Here is a 24,720-nt window from a genome sequence, read left to right as displayed (position 1 = left end):
CATAGACTAAATGATAAGTATAGACAAACAGTGGCAATGGAACTGAAAATTAATTTAAGTAAGCAGCGTAAGATGGCACCACTGAGCGCATATTCGCGTAATTTTAAAGCCAGACACAGCAATTCCGATCTTTTGACTGTTGGAAAACATTAGTTTTAATGCGGCGTTCGGGCGTTGTCTAGTTGACAAATCACACATTTTTTGTTTTGTTTCTAGGCAAAAAAATAACAGATTTTGTGTGTTTTCTGTTTTCTTTAATTATTGGGTTTCACTTCGTTGTATTTTTAGTTTAGTTATTTGTTATTAGTTTATTTTACTATTCATCAAGGGTTATTTTATACTTAATACATTATGAATTCCATGATTAATCTTAAAAAGTCACGTGACCCGTCAAATAATATTTTGTCATTTACACTCACGTGATCTTCAGGGTTTCCGTTTTGGCATTAATCATGAGTCACGTGACCTTTAAAAATAAAATTTAAGTATTGAAATCGTTATGCGACTTTATGAACTGTAAAAAGAGTCACGTGACTCTTCAAATAATATTTGTAACATCTAAAACAGTCACGTTACCTTTAGGATTCCGGTTTGACGTGAACACGTTTTTAATTGAAAATGCATTATAAAGAGAGTAACGTGTGTTTCTTTAAAAATATCAGTCTAAACTGAAAAACGAGCATGTGATCCTTAATTAAATAACATTTTGACATTCAAAACTGTCATGTGACATTATAAAATCAATTTTTAATCTAAAAGAGTCACGTGACCATTTGCACATCATAAGGAGTCAGGTGACCCTTCAAATAATACTTTGACATCTAAAACAGTCACGTGACCCGGACGGTTTTCGTTTTGACGTTAAAATAATTGAAAATTGTCACGTGGCCATGTGCACTGTAAAGAGGGTCACGTGTCTTTAAAAATATCAGTTTAAACTGAAAAACGATTACGTGATCCTTCAAATGACATTTTGACATTTTTAAAACTGTCGTGACATTATAAATTCCATTTTTAATCTTCCCGTGACCTTCAGGATCTGTTTTGACGTTAAAAATGACATTTTATACTTAGAAATAGATACCTACGTGATTTAGTGTATTAATTTAAAACTAAAAAAACGGTCACGTGACCTTCAGGATTCTGTTGTGACGTTAAAAAAGAGTCCTGTGATTTATAATAGAACTATAAATAGAACTTTATTATCGATACCTCAAACCAGAAATTTTTATCTTGTTTAGTTTTCAAAATAAGACTAATTTAACTCAAATTTATTTGAAAAAATCAAGCTTACGCAGTTCAGATGGGATAGCAAAAGAAAGCGGATTATAGGAAATACTGCAAGAGTTGACAACTATGTCTGCAATGACGAGCTGAATTAGCGCCATCTCTTAGAGTTTACCTACAACTGAAGCGGCCGAAATACATTATTAAGAAGTTGGTGCCAGTTCGGTTTTCACCTGGAACGTACCGCACGTCAGTTTCGTGGGTGCCATTTTTTGCCACTAAGACACCACGTTTCTTGAAACGGTGTTCAAGGAAATTTGAAGTTGACGACCGAATTCCGCAAACCGGTCGAGTGGAGATGGTGGAATCTTTAAGTGGAAACGTCGATTCCTAAAAGCCTACGGGGAATTGTCTTGTGCGCTGCACTTGGTGCACACCAAGAGGCGGAAAGGGTGAAAACCTAGGAGAAGACCACGTGGATGTGACTGTGACGGTTATAGTTTCCACGAGGAATGACTACCTATATCTTTCACTCGGATTGTGCCCTTAATCAATTTTTTTAACTTTTTTGTGTGTGCGAAGTATCTTTTGTGAAAAGTAAGAGCCGCGGTATGGTTTAGAGCCAGACAACACCGCGGCCTCTACAGTGGGTAGCTGGCGAATTGCCCTTGCGGAGCAGAGCCAACAACAAAACCAACCAACCAACCATTAGGAAGCCCTTGAAGCGTAAATGGCTTCTTTTTTGGGTGCCACTTTAATTACATTGCTCTGGTTGTCTGTACTTATCATTTAGTCTATGCTCATAGGAAAAAAAAATGATATTTACTTTAAGAACTTGTTTTACTATTCCATAATAATCAGACAAACATGAATTGAACTTAAACGTACGTATCTAATATAATGTTTAAAGATAAATTTAATTACACAATTACACATATAATTTAAGAGAGGAAGTTTAAAGTAACAATTTCGTATTCCTTATTTATAACTATATATTATAAAGTCTTACGACTTTACTTGATAAGCAGCTCACCCAACATGATTTCAACCACCATTTTCTTCCGTAAGTACGGCATATCCTCTTGTGTGAAGGTGATTCGTGCATCACGAGATATGAATTCGGCAAAAGTACAGGAAAACATGCCGCAATCGCTACCGTTCATCTGTTGCGGAATATCGTCCATGTTGATTAGTTTATAGTTGCTTGTGTCCAGCCTGGTGCTTTTTTTGTCCAAGTGTTCTGCTTCTAAGTAGTTACGCAATGCCATTAAACATCTATCGTTAGGGCTGCCCATGCTGTCGAAATATCTGTTGAATATCAAACAATCAAAAATAATGCCAGGAGTATGTAAAATTAAACATAATTAACACAGCAAATTAAGAAAACTTTTTTTTGTATATTAATATGTTTACTTAAGGGTTCAAAAATTATTATCAACGTTTTAACAAAAAAAACTAATCTTACCTTATGGATTTATCCCTAAAATCAATGATAGCCATACACCAGTGTACGCCTAAATGCACAGGCACACAAATCAAATCATACGAGAATAAATCCACTTTTTTCGTCCATCTTCGAAGCGATTGCGGCCCATCCTTGATCAGTTTGGAGTAGAAAAAGGTGTTAAACGCATACGTGTTGGGCCACTTCGAGTCTTTTCCTCTCTCGATAATTAAATTCATGTAGAAGTTGATCACTTCGTCGTTCAGCCAGTTTAGCCCTCCTAATGTTTTCAGATCACGCCTGGTGATGTTCAAGTTAAACTTCCGCACCAGAACTTCATTAGGGTCGCCCCTGAACGCTTTTTGCAACAGGTTATGATGCTCGTCGGTGAGCTCGGGAAATTCAGTCTCGTCCGCGGTCTCGATTTCCGGTAAAATCAAGTCCTTCAACTGTAAACAGTTGTCGACTTTCCGCCTTAACAGTTCGACGTTGATGTCCTTGTTTAGTTCTTCGCTTCGCCGTGAGCATTGTCGGATGGCGTCGATTTCTTGTTGGCGTTTGTCTACGTATGATGCGTGGTTTTGTACCCTAAAATGATTATGCAAACTCAAAGGTGATCGAAAAAATGTTTCGAAACTAGTTAAAGCAAAAGTAATACAGACCCAAATAAGAAACAGTAGAAGTCATAACTAATCGATAGCAGGATGTTACCCATAATAAAAAATATTGTAAATGAAAGTGTAAACCTTAAAATTTTGACACAATTTTGAATGAAAAATGTCACAAAATACAGGGTGTCTGTACAAAATTCTACCGCATATTCCTTGGGATGGAAATGTGATGATTTTATTTAATGCAACAGTGGACGATGTTTGAAAGTACAGGACTTAAGAATATAGTTACCAAAGTGCGATTTTGTGTAACGAATGAATATTTGCAGGACGAGTTCCTGCAATTGAATGAGTTAGACAATTAGACATTTTCGAAACGTGTTTTATACATGCTTTTTTCAAGTGGTACAAACTAAGTAAATTAGTTTCACATCCAACATCTATGCCTACTCCCAATCCCCCACCAGTTGTTCCAAATGAAATATCCATGGTGACTTGTGCGTGTATTGTAATATATTAAAATTTTGCCACGTCAAATATTGTTTATGCTGTAAACATTGCAAGAAATTTTGCGATAGATATTTAATGGTGCGATAATTTAACTGAAAAATGAATAACTTAGATTCAGAATTACCGAGTGATATCGAAGTAGCTTCCCGAAAGATCTAAGTCGCTGTACGATACAGCTTACGAAAAATTTGAAATCAAAAAAGCTTAAATCAAAAAAGGTAAAACACATAAATGAAAAAGTTATGCTTGATTACTTCGAGGAAAAGAGGTATTTTAAATCTTCAACATGGTCACTTTATTCAATGTTGAGAGCGGAGCTGTCTCTGAAGAAAGGCATCGAAATTAAAGGTTACTGCAGTTTGATTGCGTATTTAAAAAAATGCAGCGATGGGTATAAGGCGAAGAAATCTAATGTGTTTACTAGAGAAAACATGTCGGAGTTTTTAAAAGAAACAAATGATTCCAAGTGGCTGTTAGCGATGGTAGGCCTAAACTATTACACAAAATTTCGATATAATCACTTAGATGATGATTTTCATATTTCAGGTGGTCTTTATTGTAGATGTAGCAGGCGCCTGTCGAAAGGTGGAATTAACGTTTCTTCGGAATGAAGATGTAATAGATGAACACTCGCATTTTCGAGTTAACATTCCAATCACAAAAACAAAAACATCACGTAAATTTGTCATAACGGAAGGAGGTATTGAGGAAATCAGTTTTGTAGATATACTAAGAAGAAACATTAATATGTGACCAAAAAATTTGAAGCACAACAGATTTTTTATTAACTACCTATATGGTAATGCAGTATACAACCAGTAGGTATTAATAGTATTGGCCAGTTACCAAAGAAAATTGCTGAATTACTTGGCTTAAAAAATCCAGGATTATTCACTGGACATTGCTTTCGAAGGTCGTCTGCTACCTTTCTTGCAGACTCTGGAGCCAATTTTGTTGAAAATAAAACAACATGGGGGATGGAAATCGAACTCTGTTGCCGAGGGATATGTTGAAAACTCGATTGAAAACAAAAAAAGCATTTCTGTTGAAACAAGTAGTGCCAAATCACTTGCTGTAACAACAATTGAAGCAACAGCAAGACAAATTCGGGCAACAACTTGTCGAACAGTACAAATTGTGTAATTAATATTTACAATAATTGATTTTTTTAATTGTTATGTTCCTTTTGATATAAATTGTACTTATTTTGATTTTTACAGTTTAAATGAGTAAAAAGAAGTTAGAAAAGCTAATAATTGTCGTATTCATTTATTAACTAGTTAAGAAATGGCCATTTCATCACTAGTTAGTAAATTAGAAAAAGAGTTTTTCGTAATTTGACAACCATTCAGTTTAAATTAAAGAATTAGGTTAAAATCATCTGTATCACCAGAAATGTGGGGTAAGATTTTTATAACAATTTTTAGAAATGGTAAATTCTCAGTGAGAGAGTGGAATGTCATAGCTCCTAAGCAGAAGGAGTGAGTAAAATGGATTGCATTCCTATCTTAACTTTTCATGGTGTATGCCAAGGTTATACTGCAAAGTTTGTCTTATTTCTGACACCTGTCAAAATTTAAAAATGTTACCAGGTGATAGATGTCAAAAAGTTAAGATAGAAACATGCAAACCGTTTTGCTCTATCTGATTAAAGAGCTATGACGGTACAAAGTGTAGAAACGTAATTTTTCAAACGTCAATATATCGAACACCGTTGCAGATAGATATAGCTTATCATCTATGAATACATACTGCGTAAAAATGAATCGTTAGCAGAATCTAAAAATATAATAATATATAGAGTGTTCCATTTAAAATAGTGAAGTTGGTATTAACTACTTTGGTAGCTCAAACGTGAAAATATTTTGATGCGGAAGCTCCAGAGCAAATACTAAACCCTAAAATTTTTAAAAAAATATCTATTACAGTTTTTGGAATATCGACCGTGGCAGTTTCCAGTGGGACACCCTGTATATGTATTCTTTTTAACGCAACAAAAAAAACTGTCAAACTAATAAGAAAGATATACTTACAACTCTGACAGCCAGTCTTGTTTACTAAACTCGGTGGTGTCCACATACTTTTGAAACTATTCACTGGATCAACTTTAATGTCCGGCTTTGGTGATGGCGGATTAAGCAAAATAACGCTATCATCGGAATCGGAATCTTTGACAACGACCGCTCAGTTTCCAAACTATCCAGCACCTTTATGATCCTTCCTTGGTCGATTCTTTTGGTTTATCTTGTGACTTATCGCCGTTTAAAAACGGGATTTGAGAGTTTGTCGCTGCTCCGCGTAAAATTGAATGAGGACGGATGTATCCCTATAGGTGTGTGGTATATGGATGAACATCTGTACTTTGTTCTAGCAGTTGTTTGTATCTCATTTTATCATCAAGTCTGAAGGTGTAATCTAAAGCTGATGCCTGGGCTGTGTTTAATGAACTTAAACGAGGTTTGATTTTTTCTTTGGTTTTTGGCACCATTTCGACTGGTATCCGCACCTGAATGAAAAATAGACTTAGTTCTGCAACAATATAATTATTAATTTAACATTTTTTTATTCATAAATGTGACCCAAGGCAAGCTTGTGGTTATACAGGGTGATTCCAAAGTTGGTGCTTTCCTTCACCTGCGAATAGGGCTTCAAAAAATAAGGTTTTTTTTTCCTTTGGCGCTTTTTCGAAATATGAACAATAACGAAGATACAGGGTGTCAAAGTTTTACTGAAAAAATTAAAATTTAATGATTTTGGCCAAACCACTGGAAATAATTAAACAAACTTTTGTAGGTGTCAGTAGCTACGTGGAAAACAAATTTTCCAAGACAACAACAATTTTCTTGCGTTTACCAATGGCGCGCGTATAATTTTTTTAAAAAAATTTTGAAAAAAATATTACCCTACTGGCTTTTTTCTAACATAAAATTTATTATTGAATTCCTTGTTCAATTCTAAAAATAAAACCCCTTTTATTATTTTTGCTACGACGCACCCTTTTCCCAGTAAAAAAAATAAAAACCCTCTTAATGTGTGCTAAAATTAAATGCTGTTTAATTTAAAGTGTCAAATTATTAAAACTTAGTTCAAAGGCGGCTGAAATCTTTTGTTTTTGTTTATATCTGTTGATAAGATACACTGTAGTTAGTTAAATTAAATTTAAGTTATTTTTTATTTTGTTTTTTTTTTCAGTAAAACTTTGACACTGTATCTTCGTTATTGTTCATATTTCGAAAAAGCGTCAAAGGAAAAAAAACCTTATTTTTTGAAGCCTATTCGCAGGTGAAAGGAAAGCACCAACTTTGGAATCACCCTGTATATTGCTGGATTTTCTTAACCAATTTAATGGCGTTTTTGACTGACATTCTAGTGCAAAACTAGAGTATTACCATACTGTTTTAGTGACATTTGATGAGTTTCAGTTTCAGTGACAGTTGACATGAAAGCAGGATACAGATACATTAGTTTGGCTCTAACTTGCCAATCAAAGCTGCCATCAATTACCAATATACTATGTTCTATAGGTACAGTGAAAAGGAACAAATTTAAAAGAAAACATTATTAACGCTAAACACCCATGCTTTTTTAATAACGCGATTTTTGTCAATTATTGATGCCACATTTTAAAGGTTTCAGATGCTTTAGGCATTTCAAAATCTATTGTGCAGAGAATCAGCCTGGACGGTGTAAATACTGTAAATAAAGATGAAAGCTTTAAAAAACTAGCAGACACTGTACTATCTGGCGGCTTTTGGGACAAACTTGAATATACAGGTCTGACAATTTTATAGAAAGTAAATTTTATGAAATGATTGCAAACATCAATGCTCACACCAAAGATAATAAAAACTGACTTTTTTTGTATTTCACACCAATACAAATTCCAAACTTAAGCTATTGCTGTAGAAGTACAACACCAGCTTAGACACTAATATAGAATTTATTGTATCCCCTGCCTTATGCTATAACCTAGAACTAATTCATAATGACAATCAATCACACTTGACAAACTGAATTGGTAATTAAAGAAGTCAAAGTGTCTTCTATGAAGTCAAAAGCCTTATTTAAGACACATTTTCTGTTCAGAAGATCATTTGAGTGTAACAAAAGAAAGACAAACATTGCATCAAATCAAAGTGCAATAAGTTAAAATTCCCATTAAAACAGAATTTTTAGAGTTAAGTTTAGAGTTAGTTTTTCAAATTTTCTTCCTAGGTTCTCCTTCTCCACAGGTTTTCTTCCTAGTTATCATTTACCAGCAAATTGTACTTTAAAAAAGGCTTTTTTTTTCTATGTTAGCAGAAACAGTAGCTCACTGTTTCCATGACATCTAATAAAGCAGGAAAGAGATACATTATTGTTACACTAAACTTGTCAATCAAAAACGCCATTTTACCAATAGTGCTTTAATGCAGAAAATATGTCAAACACAAGGAAACAGCAACATTGAGTGAAAACACCTTCATATGGGTGTTAAAAGTGCATTTTTAAGGCACACATGTAAAAGTTTGAAATTCAATAATTCAATTTGCATGATTTCCTAAAAGCAAACAATTTTTCTTTCACAAACACATTAAAAATTTCTATGATATGGGAGCAGTCATACAAGTTACATTTATCAATAATTCCATAACAACAATTGTTGCCTCTTCCTTATGAAAAATTTCAATTAAAAAGTTGTCATCCAATGTATGTAATTATTGAAAAAAGACACAGAAGAATCAATTTGATGAGGCTGCAAGAAGGGTGACATGGGCTTACTATACCAAAGTAAATACTAGTAAATAGTCCAAACAACAGTACAAAATACCATGTAAATATTTTGACATTTAACCAAAGTGTCTTAAACCCTAGTTTAATAGTTTAGTAGTAGTACATTATTACTTACCTATATTAAATAAGGTTTATCTGATCCACCTGGAGTTTTCAGAAGATTAAAACTAAATAATTTAGAGTCCAGCTGCTTATCTCTAGGAGATTTGGTGGTTTTTACTAATATAACATCTTTGTCACTATTCTCATTCCACATTTTCCTCCTATATGAGCCCAATCCTGCTTTATTGGCAGGTGTAGAAGTAACTTTTGAGTGGTTTATTTTCTCTCTCACTTCAACCACTTCGTCATCATCATCATCATCAAGAAAAACCACATCTTCAGTTTGTAAGATTTCATTGGTACTCTTCGGTTAGGGTAAAGTGGTGATCTGGTAGTGAGAACGAGTTTTTTTAGGTAACCAGTAAGATATATCTGCATCAAATCATGATTAATTAGCAATGGTAATATTTTGTAGGGTTTAACTCACCATCTGATTCCCTCTCGATTGAATAACCCTAACTGGTGACTGGTATGGTGAATAACGACTTACTTTAGTACGAATTGGACTTTCAAGTGTAGGTGCACTACAATTAACAGTGGTTTACAGTAGAACCTAACCAGAACCAATAGTCTTACCGTCTCTTGCGTTCTATCTCTGGAGAAGTATGGGAGGTGGAAAAAGAAAAATAGCCTTTGATAATATCCAAAATACTCTTCAAAGGCCGGTCCATCATAACTGTTAATCACAAAACTAACATACTTTCTTTCCAAAGACATTAAAAAAAATGTAAGCTTTAACTATTGTTGGGATTATACATATTTAGATTTAAAAAATAAAACGGGTAAAACCAGTTTCTAACAATATTTAACGGCGTAGATAATATTCTAGATATTGTTAAAACAAGTGCAACAAGTTTTTCAAATTCAAAAACCAATTAAATTTAGGAAAAACTACTTTACCTTTACTACAACAAACAAAATTGAGTGTGTGGTTAGCTTTCTTTCGTGCCGTATCAATCAGTCAATACAACAGGCTGTCAAATCATCGGGAAGCTGTCAAAGTCAAACAAAATTTCCTCACGTGATTTAGTGGCGGTTGATAAAGTAAATATCATGTGACCAACAGCTCAACTCTCAATAAATCGATTCTGTTGCGGTATGCTCTGCTGGGTCGGTTGAGATTGACAGAACACAGAACAATCCAAGATTTTTAATTTCGAACCAAATAATGTAAATTAATAAAAATAGTGTAAAAAAAGCGATAGATAGATAGATAAGAGCTTTTATTTAAAACAAATAATTACAGGGTAATTATGTTTAAACACGTCAAAGAAGAAAAAGTATCTAGTATCAGTGGATAGATGTATACATATTTAACTTATTGCTAAGAACGTTGCACTTTTTGAAAGAACTCCTCAAAATTGTAAGGTTCGATGAAAACGAGAAGATTAATAACAAATCCTTTTTTAAACTTACCCAAACCTTGGGTTTCTCGAAGCTTTATAGGTAAAGTATGTAAAGCATTTTATTGAAAAATATGTACACTGTTTTTCAGTTAAAGTTGTCAGATATAATGTGATAATAGAATTTTATATTTAGTAGGTACTCCCTTTGTGTGTGTTTATCTGTAATAACCACATAATAAATAACTATAAACCTTTATCTGTGGTGGTACTTAACTCTGTTTAATTTTCAGAGTTCAGAGTTTTTTTTTACTTTTTTTAAGTTATTTTATAAGTAAGTAAGTTCTTCATTGTTGACTTTCAATCCTGTAGTAAAAATTTAAATTTATTATTTGAGTACAACCAACCACCAACCTCTGGATGATCGACTGTTACCATTCTAACCTGCTAATGCGTTTTTGTCGTCACGATGACGTAATTGGAAAAACCATAATTTTAACCACTTGTCAAATTACGTCATTGTGACGTCAAAAACGCTTTGCGCCGCGAATGCGGCCACTGACATAGACATACAAACTGGCAATTAAAACTTACTGTATATGTTTTACTGTCATATTCAAACTAACCGCATTCGTTTCCACTTCTCCATAGAGCGAGCAAAGCGATATGGCGTCACAATGACGTAATTTGACAGTGATTATATTATGGTTTTGCCAAATTACGTCATCGTGACGTCCCATTCGCTTTGTTCTGCTGCTTTGCTTTGCTGAAAACGAATCCGGCCTTTTACTTCAGAAATCATTTTTTTTTATTGTTTAACAGGAAATACAGTAAAATCATACATAAAAAAGCTGCTTGCCTTTAGTCACCGTGACGTCACATTCTCTTCGTGCTTCATATAAACTGTCAGTTCTAATGCGCAAACTTGGTCACATGGCCACTATACCAGCAATTTTGATTGATGGCACCTGCCACCTGTCGATTTGCCTAGTTCTTGCTTGGACCTTAATCTTATTTTAAATTTTGAATTTTATTTCTTAAAAAACAAAATGCCGATCCACATAAAAAATATGATTACTCAATGTAGTCTTGATACAGTATGATTAGAAATTATTTTTTCAGAATTTTGATCTACAAATTGTTCACATTTTACACAAAAAGGTGGCTTTACCGAAATGATTTTAAAACCACCTTCCCAATTAGTTTGGTCGCTCAAAATGTTCTTTATGAAAGTGGAAAAAAACTAAACAAAAACAATTTTTAAAAATTCAATTTATTAAAAGACAGTCGTTCACCCAATTATTTCCTTATCGGAATCAAAGACCCTTTACTACCAATCTTCCTTTTGTATTGCTTCTTTCCTACTTTGACTCCAGAAGGTTTTTGGTCGCAAACCACAAAACTGTGAACAGACAACTTTGAAAGTTTACCATGCAACAAACCGGAATCTTTAATTGTGTTTTGTACTTCAACTTCCACTTCTTCCACGTTATCTTTTGAGTTGGTCGAAGTGGTTGGTTGACTTCCAAGAAGTTGACTTTCAGGTTCAAAATCGACTTTTGAGGAAAATTCGTTTTGATATAAAATCGAACCTTTGAAATTGTCAGAAGACATGGGATAGTTCTTCTTAAGGTTAACAGATTCCAATCCGCAAAATTTAAATGGTTTGGGGGTGGGATTTTCATCAGGTTTCAAATTGAGGACTTTTTGAATTTCTGCTGTTTTTACTTTGCTTTTACGTACTATATCATCGATTTTAGAGAATATGTTTCCTATGTTGTCATTGGAGTAGTTTTCTGAATTGCTGTCATCGGTTCTGAGCTTTTTTGCGCCATTTGGTTTCTCTAAGTTAGTTGCGGCCCGTTTTGCTGCTGGCTTTGTAGAGGAATGGAATGGTTGACAAGGCAGTAAACCAGTTTTTGTAAATCTTTGATTAAAAGACATGCATTTACTTTTAGTTGCTTCTCCTGTGTCTTTATTTTGAGTGGAGTTTATCATATTCTCTTGAGAGTCCGAGAAGATGCTCTTCATTATACTGTCCATCATATTATCAAAATTTCTAACTTCATGGTGGTCAGTGGTTGTAATGTGATTAGCCAATTGCGTCCCGACATCTTCAGTATTAACCAGCGCTTTACTAAGTTCAGTGTAAACGTGTGCTTTTGGCTTTGGGCCGTAAATCTGCACCCCTATGTCCATAAGATCTCTACTAGACTTAGCGGCTGAGTCTTTTACGAGACCGAATTGGAGGTCTTCCAAAAATCGACTGTGCTGGTTATCTTCATGTTCCTGCAATATGGCATCGCATACCGCATCCAAAAGCACTCTATCCTCAAAGTTTGATTTATTAATAGACTTGGTGAGTTTAGGAAAAGCGACAAATTATCGAGAGACGTTCATAAACTCTGGTAGTTTAGATTTAGTTCCTGTGTTGAGCCAATCATAGAAGCTGTTGGTATCAACGCCTATGTTGTTCAAAGAGATGGTAGTTGCTGGGAGTCGGTAGCCTTTAGCCAAGGATAGCTCTTAGAAGGGGTGCCAAATTTAGAGAGAGCCTTGGTGTTTAAGGGGGCAAAAGTAAACGGAAAAGTGTAATTGCTTCTTCAATTCCTTATCTTCCGGTTTCGGATGTTCTTTCACCCGAGTGCAAGATACTTTGGGGCAAACTTTGCAAGGGCACGTAGTGCCTGTTTTTGTACATGTGTGTCCTTTATTATTGGAGCTGCCATCGTTCGGTTTGCATGAACCACAACAGCACACCATTATGCAGATTGTTTTGTGCTTTTTCCTTTAAATTTTACTAATTTCTCATTGGTTCCGTATGCAGTTTCACTCATTGGTATGTTGTAATTATCCATGAAGGCAAAGCACGTTTGGGTGTTTTTGGACGTGGTTCCACAACCTTTTTCAGTGTTATTCTAAAAGTTTTCTTTTAAAAATGTGACCAAACACCTACACTAGTTTTACTTGTACACTTTGTGTCTTGACTTTCTGGCAGGGACATGCATCGCTAGTGGCTTGCGCCAGCTTAAACGTTAGATATTCACACTTTCTTCTGTGCTGCACTCAGGTTTCTGAGTGAACAAAGATTCGCAAGGGGTGCTATCTGTTGCTGACGTAGCGGAATTTAAGGAGGTCCGTCTGGGACTTTGTCTCCCCTACAAATAAATGCAAAAGGTGCTGTTTTCAAGTTTTAGTTGGTTTACCCTGATGTTTCTCCCTACATTTGTTTGTTTCTATTTTTGTTCTGTCGTAACATGATGGTTCTCGATGTTTGTATGGTTTTGTCGACCGCTGACCCATTCCACAGAATGCTCTAGAAATTAAACCCCTACAACTTGCGTCTTAATAGTTATAGGAATTTAAGAACCTGTCCTGTAGTTTTAGTCCCACCCTACTAGTAGAGGGTGTGTTATACAACTTAGCCATTTCGCAAGGTGTCTTCTTTTTTCCCAGCAACATTGCACATAGCTTTAAATTGTTCTTTAGGTGAATGTTGTTTTGACAATGTGCATTTAGGTTCTGGTTCCTTGTATGATATACACTTATTTTTGGGTTTGCGCAAGCGGGTAATTTTAACCGGAATTTCATCAATTGTATTATCCCTATTTGCAAAGTTACAATTATGCGAATTTGATGGTACTTTTAGTAACAAACCTCGGTCTATAACTTTTGGTCTGATCACATTTCGTAACGTTTCTCGATTCACATCTCATTAAAGATTCACGCTTTTTCACCCAGTTCCATCCCCACCAACGACAGAATTGCAGCTCCCACAAATCAGCCCTACCATCTGGTGGGGCTGGTGGGGGCAGATCATTGTAAGGGAAAGAATTGTCGAAAGGTTTGAGCGCATTGGCAACTGGTAGGCGGTTCAGGAGATTTGCTTTTACAATTCACCTACAACAAAATCTCTTAAGAGATAGTGTTTAAACCTTAAATTAACTACCCTCGATTGGCTTTGGTTGTTACACAGGTCTGGGGCAGGTTTTCTGTCGTTATCTCTACAGCTCATTGCTATTGCGTTTGTAAAAGTTCTTGGACATGGCTTCTAACTTTAGTTTTGTTATGTTTTATATCGTTAATTTGCAAGAAAATATTGAAATGTTACAATGACATTGAAGTTAAATTACTTTATTATAGCCATATGTGACATTGATTAGAAGTTGCTTCAAAATTTTGGAGTTTAGGCTTAACTTTATCGAATAACTGGTAAATATTTGACCCACACGATATGTTGATTGTGTTATTGTTATTGTGTCACTGACGTGTGGAGTGGTAATGTAGGTAATAGGACTCAGTTGTAATAAGTCAAAATTTGATATTATAGCACCCAGAGTTTTGAGGTACAATTTCGAGTTATAACAATAAATTTTTTAAACTAAAATGATCATTCGTGTTCATAATTTTGATATTGATGTCCTTCAGATATTTCTTCTTGTCATGTCTGTTGTGATTAATTTTTTAATTTTGTCAGTTCCCGAAATGTTTGAGTTGCTCCAATCAGTCTTACATTATATGAAAACACTGTGCTTTAATGCGTGAAAAGCAATCACATAGTTTGTTCTTTATTGTGTCGCACCGATGATTTAAATTCGACAGACTTTTTAAGTTTAATAAAAGAAAAAGCCCTGATGAAGATCTAAATTAATGATCGAAACGTCGGCAATTTCACTAGTGGGACGTGTTAATTTGAGTCTGACATCCGCTACATTCAAGTGCGTTTAACTACTAAAGAACGCTAATTAGTTCATGATAGACTAATGTTTATTCTAAAATAGTTGTAAACAATTTGGTTGTGTCGGGAAAGTGAAAAACTGAACGAGAGAAACTAAATTTTGACAGAGACAAATACTGGATACTGATATAATGCGTATACCAGAAAACGTCAAATAAACACAAAATGCTGTAAATTAATAGAAATGAAATAATAATTGCACAAAATACAACAGGGAACTTAAATAAAGCAATTTAATAAATTAATAAAATGGAAAACTTAAATTTAATCGTATAAAAATTTGATCACGTGGTAGAAGTTCGATCCACTTACACAATGGTCACGTGATAATGTGTCATCTGGGAATTCTGTACTGTCTAAGATACTTCACATCGGACGCCATCTGTCAATGCCTCCTTAGCTATTTGTTATATTTTTTTTGATTGACCATTGGATTTTTGGATACCCATTAATAAATAATAATCCTAAAGTTCAAAGATCAATGTACGTCAATTGAATTAAACAAAGTGGTGACCGACAACTTGTCCTCGCCAGTCACATTCCACTTCATCGTGAACAAAATGGGTAATAGAGCTTCGCTACTCTTGCGGGAAGAAGAATCGCCCAAATTCAACAAGAAACTGGCTGTAAGTTTTGTAAATTGGCTAGGAATTGTTGATTTATGTTTTATTTTTAATTTGCAGTCACACCCAATCAAATCGAACGACTGTATTCCGTTTCACGGCTTTGGACAGAAATGATTGTGGAACATTGTCAAGGGATGATTTTTTGCGAATACCTGAACTGGCTATCATCCACTGGGTGGAAGGATAGTAAACGCCTTTTTTCAAAGTGATGAATTTACGGACAGAGTCAATTTTCGACAGTTTATGCAAGTGCTCGCCCACTTTAGGCCAGTAAAGAACAAACAAGGAAAACAATTGAATTCCAGAGAGGAAAAAACTCAAATGTAACTACTCCAGGTATAAATAATTCATTACTTAACTGGTTTCCATTTCAGTTGCTTTTAAACTGTATGATCTGGACAATGATGATATGATTTCCAAAGATGAACTGCTTGCTATACACACATGATGGTGGGAACAAATATAAGTGAGGAGCAGCTTACAAGTATTGCAGAACGCACTATAGTGGAAGCTGATGAAGATGGGGATCAGAGATTTCCTTCGACGAGTTTTGTAAAGCTTTGCAGAGGACTGATGTTGAACAGAAAATGAGCATTAGATTCTTAAATTAATTAGTTGTTAGTATAGTAAGTTACACATTATCAGTATACTAGAAGCAGATTTAAGAGTTGTTATGTATGTTTTTTAAGTTGTGTTGTTTTTTTTTAATAACATTTTTCCAGAGTTTTCCTGTTTTCTTATAATAAGTACGAATCTTGACGATGGTGGTGGCAAAGCGTCTAGAAAATATTGCAGGACGCTGGCCAGATAGTGTAATATCCGCTAGAGGGCGCAGCAATGTCTTAATTTAAATTTATGTTTCTCCTACAGCGTTGCCGATCCACCGTCAGGTCAATCGTACTGGATGTCATAAACACTGGAGTGAGCACTTAAAAACCCGCATGTTAGTAATTATGATAATGTAATGTAAGTTTATTAAATAATTATGTATTAAAGCTCTTCTGGTGTAGCATTTTTTTGCTTGTAAACATATAGAAGTTTTGAATGCGATGCACAGCGAAGGATTACAATAATTTAATATTGCACGTTGCAGGAAAGTTCAAATAAAAACTGAAGCTCTACTTGCAATAAATGCTAAATTTTACTAAAGGAAATTACCCCTTCATTGACTTTAATAATTAATTAAGCACCGAGGAGTGGTTTGTTTTTATAGTGTGTGTGTGGAAAAACTAATTAAATATTGACCTGAGTTAAACAGCTATGTACCGCCGGTTTGAATAATTTTTGTTACCTCTCAACAACAAAAACGCACAAAAAAATGGTTTTTATACAAAACACTACACAGGGAAATCTATACAACCCCATGTGGCAACCCCGCAATTCAGTGACAAAATGGCAATGAGGTCCTGGCCTAGAGCTGAAATTTGCGGTGTGTTTTCGTCGTTTTTAAACGGATTTTTCCGAGTTTTTTCAATAAAATCGGTGCAGTGAACTGTCGAATTTTCAAGTGTAAACCCGAAACTGTGCAGTGTGGTGTTTTTAATTCATGTACGGGGAGTTTTAGCCGGATAAACGGCGCCCGGATTGCCAACAATAGGTAAGTACATTATAGGGCTCCTGGTTACCTTTGTATTATATACATTTGTTGTAATATCATCTTTGGGTTTTAGGTTTTGTTTAGAGTTCAATTTTCAGTATTGTCAGGCAAATCAAGGACAGTAAATAAAACACCAAAATGTCAAGGAAGATTTTCAATTGTTTATTTTGACAGATAATGTGTTGTTTGTTTTGACAGTCCGCCAATATTTATATTTTGATATTTAAATAATTTGGTGTGTGTTGTTTAAATATTACTTTTACACTTGCCTTCACTTAAATAAACATGTGTATGCCAATTTAAAATTGTAAAAAGTAATTAACACATTATTTAGCAATGTTTTCAAGTAATGTGCATAAGGGTTACATAATTTTTTATGGAGGAATTAATGTTGGTATGTGAATGAATTTTTTTATGTAAAGCAAAAGTAAATCAATGGATAGTTTGGTGTATTTATACTGATTTTATTTTATTTAATCCAAAAGTATTGAAATTTGCTCGGAACTATGCAATGTGACAATGACAAGTCTAGTAGTCTCGTACAGAACTAGTATTCCTACATAGACCGGGGGGGTTATAAAACGGTATGTCTACCATTTGAGTGTTTTTTAATATGTGTCCCATATTTTGAAGGCAAAAAGTCTATATAGTCCATAAATCTATATGGGTCCCCCAAGGCCTAGCTCCCTGGGGCTACAGGATGTTAAAAATTGAGTTATTTTTTGTTTTTTAAGTAATTTTTCAATAATATCCATATTAAGACAAAATTTGGTATTTGGGAGATTTGTAAAATGATAAACTAAAATTAGATCTTAGTTTTGCTCTTATATGTAGAGGGCATCGGTTTTACAGGAGATTTTGTTCCTGTCTGTTCTTTCAAACTGTGTTTCTGACAGTTCCAACTGTGACATCGCTTTCTCCTTGACTGTACCAAATTTGTAGTATTTTTTCATTACCAAGATTAAAACAGTCATTTTCTTACACCAACTGGGTTTTACAGGCATTTTGTTCCTGACTCTCCTTTTAAACTCTGTTTCTGTCAGTTCTAACTTCGACATGGTTTTTCTCTTTGACTGTACTGAATTTTGAAGCATTTTTTTCAGGTTATTGGGTAGGAAATTTAATGAGAATTCTAAAAATGTGCTTTTAAAACAGTTATTTTCTCACTCCAAGTGACTTTTACCAGCATTTTGTTCTTGACTGTTCTTTCCAACTGTGTTTTTTTCAGGTTATTAAATAGGAAATTTGATGAGAATTCCAATAATGTGCTTTTAAAACAGCCATTTTCTTATTCCAAGTGTGTTTACAAGTGATTTTGTTCTTGACTGTCCTTATATACCGATTATTCTACCGCCATTAAATATTTTGACTTGGCATCACCATAGAATCTTGAAACTCCAATAGGCGCTTTGGCAAATCGGCTGTTTATGCGAACAGGTGCTCGGTGCCTCGGTTTCAAACAACAACTCGGTTTTGTGTAAGAAATTCTGAAGAACCCTCTGGACAACTGAATGTGCTGGCAAATTGTTCTGGACAGAAGAGAAGCCATTGCTACACAAACAAACAAACTGAACAAACAATTGCTATTACCTACCTTAGCTGTTTTTTTCTCATGCAAAGTGACCAAAATACTCGCCAAATATTAAGTACATATGTCTACTTACTTGCCTATTAAAAAATGTGTTTTTGACTTGGTTTTTTGACATTTTGTTTGAGTGCTTAATAGAGATCCTCTTCTTGACAGCCAAAAGGGTGGTGAGTATTAACCAAAAACCAGAGCAAAAACCATCAAAATTACCAAAGGTTGAAAAACTCCGTTAAAACTAAGTGTTTAGCAAAAAAAAACAACCAATAACAGTATAAAAAAAACAAAAGTTACCCTTGATTTCACCACAAGCTACAGTAAAGTTAACAAAGCTTTGCTGAGCTTTTGCCAAGCCTGTTTTCAGCAGTCCCCCTCAGATAACAACCCTTTAGCAAGAAATTTTTTCTATGCAGTTAGTTTATAGGTTTAATTTAAAATGTATCTAGTATACTCCTTGGTAATTTACCCATATCAAAAGTTTTCAGCACATCTTTAACAAATATTACTTTTGATAATGTAGGTCTTCATGTAAATTACTCGTAGGTTTAGTTTATAGTTATTTCTAGTGTATACTGAGTACCTACAAAAGTTTATATCTTAAATTATTTTCCAAACGCAATAATCCTAAAAATTAGTAAATTAGTAACCTGATATTTGCGCACTTCTGGAAAGTTCTTCAGGAAGTCTCAATTTCAAGAGTGATCCGAAAGATTTTGTGTGTATTCTTTTCTCATAAGAGTGCCATAAGAACTACCTTGGAACGATCAGTAATATTAATAGACATGTTAACCTTTGTATACCTACTGTGATAATAATAAAGAAGTCGAGTCAGAAGACCATTTGTTGTAGAGAGAAAGAGTAGAAAGATTATTCATAATAGAACTTTGAGGGAAAAAATCTCTCTTTAAAAATGTGGCCATGCACACTACTGCAATGACACTTCCAAACCTCAATCTTCTACTAATTCAGAGGAAAAAGACATTTTGAGAGGTCTGAGACTGAACCAGGCAACAAAACTTAAAAACCAGAGAATCATACTAGGCACCTAAAAGTCCCGGATTTAATTCCATTGGATTCTGCAGTGCAACCAGCAGACAGTATGCAAACGAAGGTGGATCTTTCAGTTCCTTACAAAGTGGTTATAAAAGGCAGCCAAAGCTGAGGAATGAGAAGGAATTACATTTAAAAAATAACTTGTCTGTGTGGTTTATGGACTGATTAGTCGTACAAGGGGTAGTCCTTCCTTACAATATTTCAGGCTAAAATACTAACCTAATATCTGTATGCTCAAAAATGCATAGCTGAAACGCTTTGGGGCAACAGGTCTCAATGCTAAAGGCATCATTTACATCGAATGGTAAAAGGGAAGAAATGCAACTAAAATCCCATTGGAAGAACATTTTTTCAATGAGCCACATATTTTCTTGCAAGGATAGAAATATCATCATATCAGTCGGGCAAAGAATAGCTATTTAACAAGAAGAGACATTTGAAAAGAGGAAGCGAATGAGAGAGAGAGGGACTCTTCCTACCAAAGTTAAGAGACAATCGGCTTTGATCGTTGAATATGAGGAGTTTCATTGGTTAGTAATTCAGATTGTTGAAAAACGTTGCCATATCTCAGGCCACATCAAATATTTGTTTAAAAAAGTAATATTAGTTAACAAGGATTGATATTTTCCAAAGATTAAGAGGCGAAAGAAGGAAACAATGATTATAAGCAATTAGTTTATATTTGACTCTAAAAATTGGTTGAATTTTTTTTTTCAAAATCATATAAGAGATAACCTGCAACATGTTTTCCTACCAAAGGCAAACTGAGCTCAGCCAAAAACATCACCCAAACATCAAAGGAATTATGCCGGCTGTCCCTTCTTGTTAAATAGCTATTCTTTGAGTGGAGTACAATGTGTATAAGATCTCTGTTCACATTTCTGCAAGAGCTTAAACTAACCGTTAAAGTATCGGAGGCAATTACTTTAATTCACGGAGATAGTTGTCAAAATCCTTTTTACAAAAGTCCGGGATTATGAGAGATGATGATTGCTAAATTTGTCGTTCGAGGACTACGAAAACGAGAACCGATAATTTCCTTTATTCTACACAATCAAATTTGCTTCAAACATATACACAAAAGAAACTTATCAAACATCTGCTCTTTTAGTGTACTTAATTAGATTGCAGAAGTAACCAATCTAGTTTTTTACGGAAAACCTTAATTATCGCTTCAAAAATCAATATGTAAATCAAACCTGACTTTCGGAATCAACCCCAGACACACCTGCAGTACACGTGAATCAATTGGGCGGAACTGCAGACTGAAACGCTTCTGTAAACATTTTTTTTTTGTAACACTGAAAAATTATGAACCGCAAAATTACAGCAATTACATTCGGTAATAGTACTTTAAAAATACGGCTTTATTAAGCGTGTAAACGTCTACCAGTGAAGCTACCAAAAGGTATGGCTGGTGTGTAAATTGCTCCAAAAGATAAAAACCAGATCTAGTTTTATGCAAAAAAGGTTCTTGACTTCAAGAATACGTTTCCTATTAAGGCGTCATTTCAATTATGGGTGTAAGTGGCAGCATTTTTTAACGACCAAACCCGAAAATCGGCGTATTTCGAGAGATAAGTCGACAGTACGTCGCGAATAAAACCTACAGTTTATATCGGTGGAATGAATACGATCGACCTCTTCTCCGCCCGGATCTAACTACCTCAGACCCCATAAACGCAATAACGACCGGACGGTAAGTATGAGTTATCGGAAAGCTGAAAACGTTCTCGGTGCCCTGCTCACAAATTAACAATTTCTCTTTATTAAAAAAGGAACAAGCCTCCCGAGCTAAGCCGTCATTATTTATGCCACAATTATGCTAATGGAATCTTAATACTTTTTCAATGTGGTGGCGGTAGACCATGCTGACTGATATGCAAAAAAAAATATAAAAAGTTGTTTCTATGACATCTTTAACCTGATTAGCAAAATTTCCAGAGTTGGAAGGCAAACTGATTGGACAAGGTGGTCGTAAAATGTAACCCACTTACAAAGAAGGTAGGTAAACAAAACTATTCCAGAAACCGAATAGCCCTAATTGAGGTAAGATATTACCCTCCGAAGTCGGAAACTACATTTTTCCAGGCCAGGGAGTATTCACTTTAGCCAAATGCTTTATTCCAGACTATCTAGAGACTCCAATAGAGATGTTTTGTTCGGCGGCCGGGTCGCAGCGCCGACTTAAATCCATTCGATTTTTTTCATCTAAAATAGCAGGAGCATTACGGATCCATTCTATAAAATATATGAACATGACGCGGTCCGGAGAATGCGAAAAATTGACACACGATTTTCGCAGAAACCATCGGCGAACAATAACATTTTAGAGGCGCAATAAAAATCCGAGATAAGGGTCGAATAAATCCGAGTGGGACATTAAAATGCCGTTTTCCTTATTAACGCTTGTTTTATTTGAAGTTGCGGTGCAGCGACCACTGTCGTTTGGCGGCTTATAAAGTAAAAACCCGCCTTATAAAACCGAGTCGATAAAGTTTGTGGCCACTGAAACATCTCGCGATGTTATGGCTTATTGCCGCATACGCGAAACGCCATCTAATAGTTTACCGTGAAATAGAAAAAAATCCCAATTGAAAAGTGAAATAATAATTTTTTTAAACAGTACATAAGGTTTTATTAAGAAAGCAGCTGCGCAACTTTATTTTTTATTATACATAGCAGAAGTAAAGCATCAGTTATGTCTTACTTACATTACCCGTAAAACTGATATTACATAAATTTAACTGGTTAGTTCGAATTAAAATGTACTAAAATTGTCAAAAAAGGATATTAATTTTCTCAACAAAGCATCACAATATTAGGAAAGGAGAAATCATGCACAACCGAGAGCAATAAAGTAACAATAATATAATTTTCACCTAATTTTTAATTGTGTTGTTCAAATGATAGAAAAGTACAGTCTGTCGCAAATTCGATGCCACCATTGGAATCTCAGTTATAATTGAAGTAACAAAAATTTTTGAATTAGAAAAGTTTTAAAGAATTATATGGCTAATCCAAATCTTTTTTGAAAAATATTCTATTATTTTTTGTTTTCAAGATATTTCGAAAAGACTGAAGTGTGATGATTTCTTAAATGACCATTATTTGGCAAACTGTTTATTGGACAGCCGGTAAACTTCGACATTGTTAGGACACTTTGTTCTGAAGAATAATTTGGTTGTCCCTTGATGATGTTCTATCTATCTGGCCAGCCCGTTCGCCAGATATTACCCCGCTGGATTTTTATTTGTGGGGAGCCACTAAAAATGAAGTTTACGAATTTGATCTTCCTGAAACAATTGAAGAATTATAAGCGAGGTCTCAAAATGTTCTTAATTCTATCAATAGAAATACTTTAAGGCGAGTTTGTCAAGCCGTCATGAAAAGATGTCAAGAATGTATCGATCAAAATGGCCGACATTTCGAACAGTTTGTATAAATTGTTATCTTAAGTTTGTCTTGAAATTATGCCATATTTGTTAAATATTGTTTATATTTCATTAAAATTTAATTTTATTTATTGTGTAATACATCAATAAAATAAAAAAATTTTGGGCTATCAATAGATCACAAATTTTAACCTGCAAATGCTTTGAAAAAATGGCTCGTTCATAAATACTTGAATATCATTGATTAAGAAGTAGGAAATCTCTTGTCTCTGTACCTAGTTTCAAAGTAAAAAAACTACATAACATAAATCACAGCTTGGTAAGGTAATTAACAACATTTTTAACTGTTACTAAGATTACTTACTGATTTTCCAGTCGGAAATAGTTTTCTGTGGCTATTTATAGTTACTGGTTTTCGATTTATAACTAATAGTTTGCATCATATTTGCAAGGCAAATGACCCTGCAAGTTTTTAAATGTTCTCCAATTTGGTCTAATAATTCTTATTTGCAAAATGTCCATTCCTACAATAGATAATAATTCTATTTTGGCATTTATTAATTTGATATCTCTCATTGTGTTCTTCATAAATGTATAGTTATTTTAGTTTGTTTGACTGATATTTTCATACAAATGTTGGTGAAATAGGAGTCGTCAGCATAAATTCTAGCATTAAAAGCTGTGTGTTTCATCCCCTTTACTCTTGTGTTTTTGTTTGTTCACATTGAAAGAAAATGTTTTACCTTTTTTATTGGCAAAAAGCATAAAGCCTATAGAAATCCGGATTTTAGTTATAATGATTTCTCTCTTTCGGATGGAGGTTTGAAACGAAAACAGTTTGATTAATAAAATCATCATCGGTAATAAAAGTCAGTGATTCAAATGCGTAACTTGAAGTTTTAAAGAAAAGTTACATGACAAAGTGTTCTGAAATTGGTTTTGGTGCCAACTGACTCTAATTGGTTGATAGTCGCTCTTTTTAATATCTTTGCGAGTATCTTTGTATCCAACTCACCCTTTTGAAATGAATAGAATTCATTTCCAACCCATAAAAATCTTGATAAAAATGATGTAATGGCATTTATTATTTTAGATTATTTTGGAATGGAAAGACACAAATAAATAATATTTTAAGTCATGGACCAAAAAAAAACCTGCAACCAAAATGAACAATGAAAATAAACGCAATTATTGTGTTGTTCAAGATTTTATGTTGTGTTGTGTTAAGTTATGTTGCGTCAAACCCCACCAGAGCTTAGTAAGTTTAATTTAGTAAGAATAAATTTAGTTTAGAAATTTAAGTTGAATTAAATCAAAACCAATAACGATTGCTTATACTTTTAAAAATACTGACGCCTCCTGGATTTGAATAACTATTCTGATCCATTCTGCATATTTTGGTATTATCCCACAATGTAAGAAATTATGGGCATAAATTAACCGAACCGTATAAAAGCAATAAATCAGCGTAGATGTATTTTTTTATTTCTGGGCCGAATAAAATTTTAATCAAATTGCCCATTATTATACGGTTTGTATTGTGTTACTCGGTCGATATTAGAAAAATTACAGGGTGCCCCATAGCAATTTGAAACGACCGGACCTGGGTCATTTAAATACAGATTGCCGTTTCGTGTGCGAATCTATTTCCTGGGGGCTGAATATCTCCGAAATCGAATGTGTGTTCGAGTTTGTGGTTTGATCATAATAGCGGAG

The 24,720-nt window shown here is 34.4% G+C and overlaps 2 protein-coding genes and 2 pseudogenes across 5 annotated transcripts in view; 2 read left to right on the top strand and 2 right to left on the bottom strand.

The window, feature by feature from the left end:
* Positions 1-2,048: 2,048 nt before the first annotated feature.
* On the bottom strand, positions 2,049-9,626 carry LOC145724050 (uncharacterized; annotated as a pseudogene). The gene is made up of 6 exons (XR_014176916.1): positions 9,244-9,626; positions 9,095-9,191; positions 8,687-9,039; positions 5,826-6,298; positions 2,693-3,259; positions 2,049-2,535 (listed from the first exon to the last, which is right to left on the bottom strand). The product of XR_014176916.1 is annotated as an uncharacterized LOC145724050 (transcript).
* A 1,641-nt stretch (positions 9,627-11,267) lies between these two features.
* Positions 11,268-14,025, bottom strand: LOC145724046 (uncharacterized; annotated as a pseudogene). Its single transcript, XR_014176915.1, has 6 exons — positions 13,960-14,025; positions 13,668-13,910; positions 13,381-13,615; positions 13,215-13,326; positions 12,969-13,168; positions 11,268-12,928 (listed from the first exon to the last, which is right to left on the bottom strand). The product of XR_014176915.1 is annotated as an uncharacterized LOC145724046 (transcript).
* A 1,092-nt stretch (positions 14,026-15,117) lies between these two features.
* On the top strand, positions 15,118-16,098 carry LOC145740628 (calcineurin B homologous protein 1-like). The gene is given in 9 exon segments (XM_081996244.1): positions 15,118-15,345; positions 15,348-15,374; positions 15,432-15,458; positions 15,461-15,538; positions 15,541-15,686; positions 15,688-15,697; positions 15,749-15,811; positions 15,814-15,888; positions 15,891-16,098. Coding segments are annotated over 9 exon segments (558 nt in total). The 5' UTR covers positions 15,118-15,308; the 3' UTR covers positions 15,986-16,098.
* A 638-nt stretch (positions 16,099-16,736) lies between these two features.
* The window catches only part of Ephrin (ephrin), a 416,945-nt gene continuing 408,961 nt past the window's right edge, over positions 16,737-24,720 (top strand). For both annotated transcript variants that reach the window (XM_081996239.1, XM_081996238.1), the window contains exon 1: positions 16,737-16,971. The gene's annotated coding sequence lies outside the window, so the exon portion shown is untranslated. The remainder of the gene's footprint in view (positions 16,972-24,720) is intronic.

This window comes from Ips typographus, linkage group LG2 (assembly GCF_016097725.1).
Source record: "Ips typographus isolate SLU linkage group LG2, UJ_Ityp_2.0, whole genome shotgun sequence".
Taxonomy (NCBI): Eukaryota; Metazoa; Arthropoda; class Insecta; order Coleoptera; family Curculionidae; genus Ips; species Ips typographus.
This window is presented reverse-complemented; position numbering and strand designations above follow the sequence as displayed.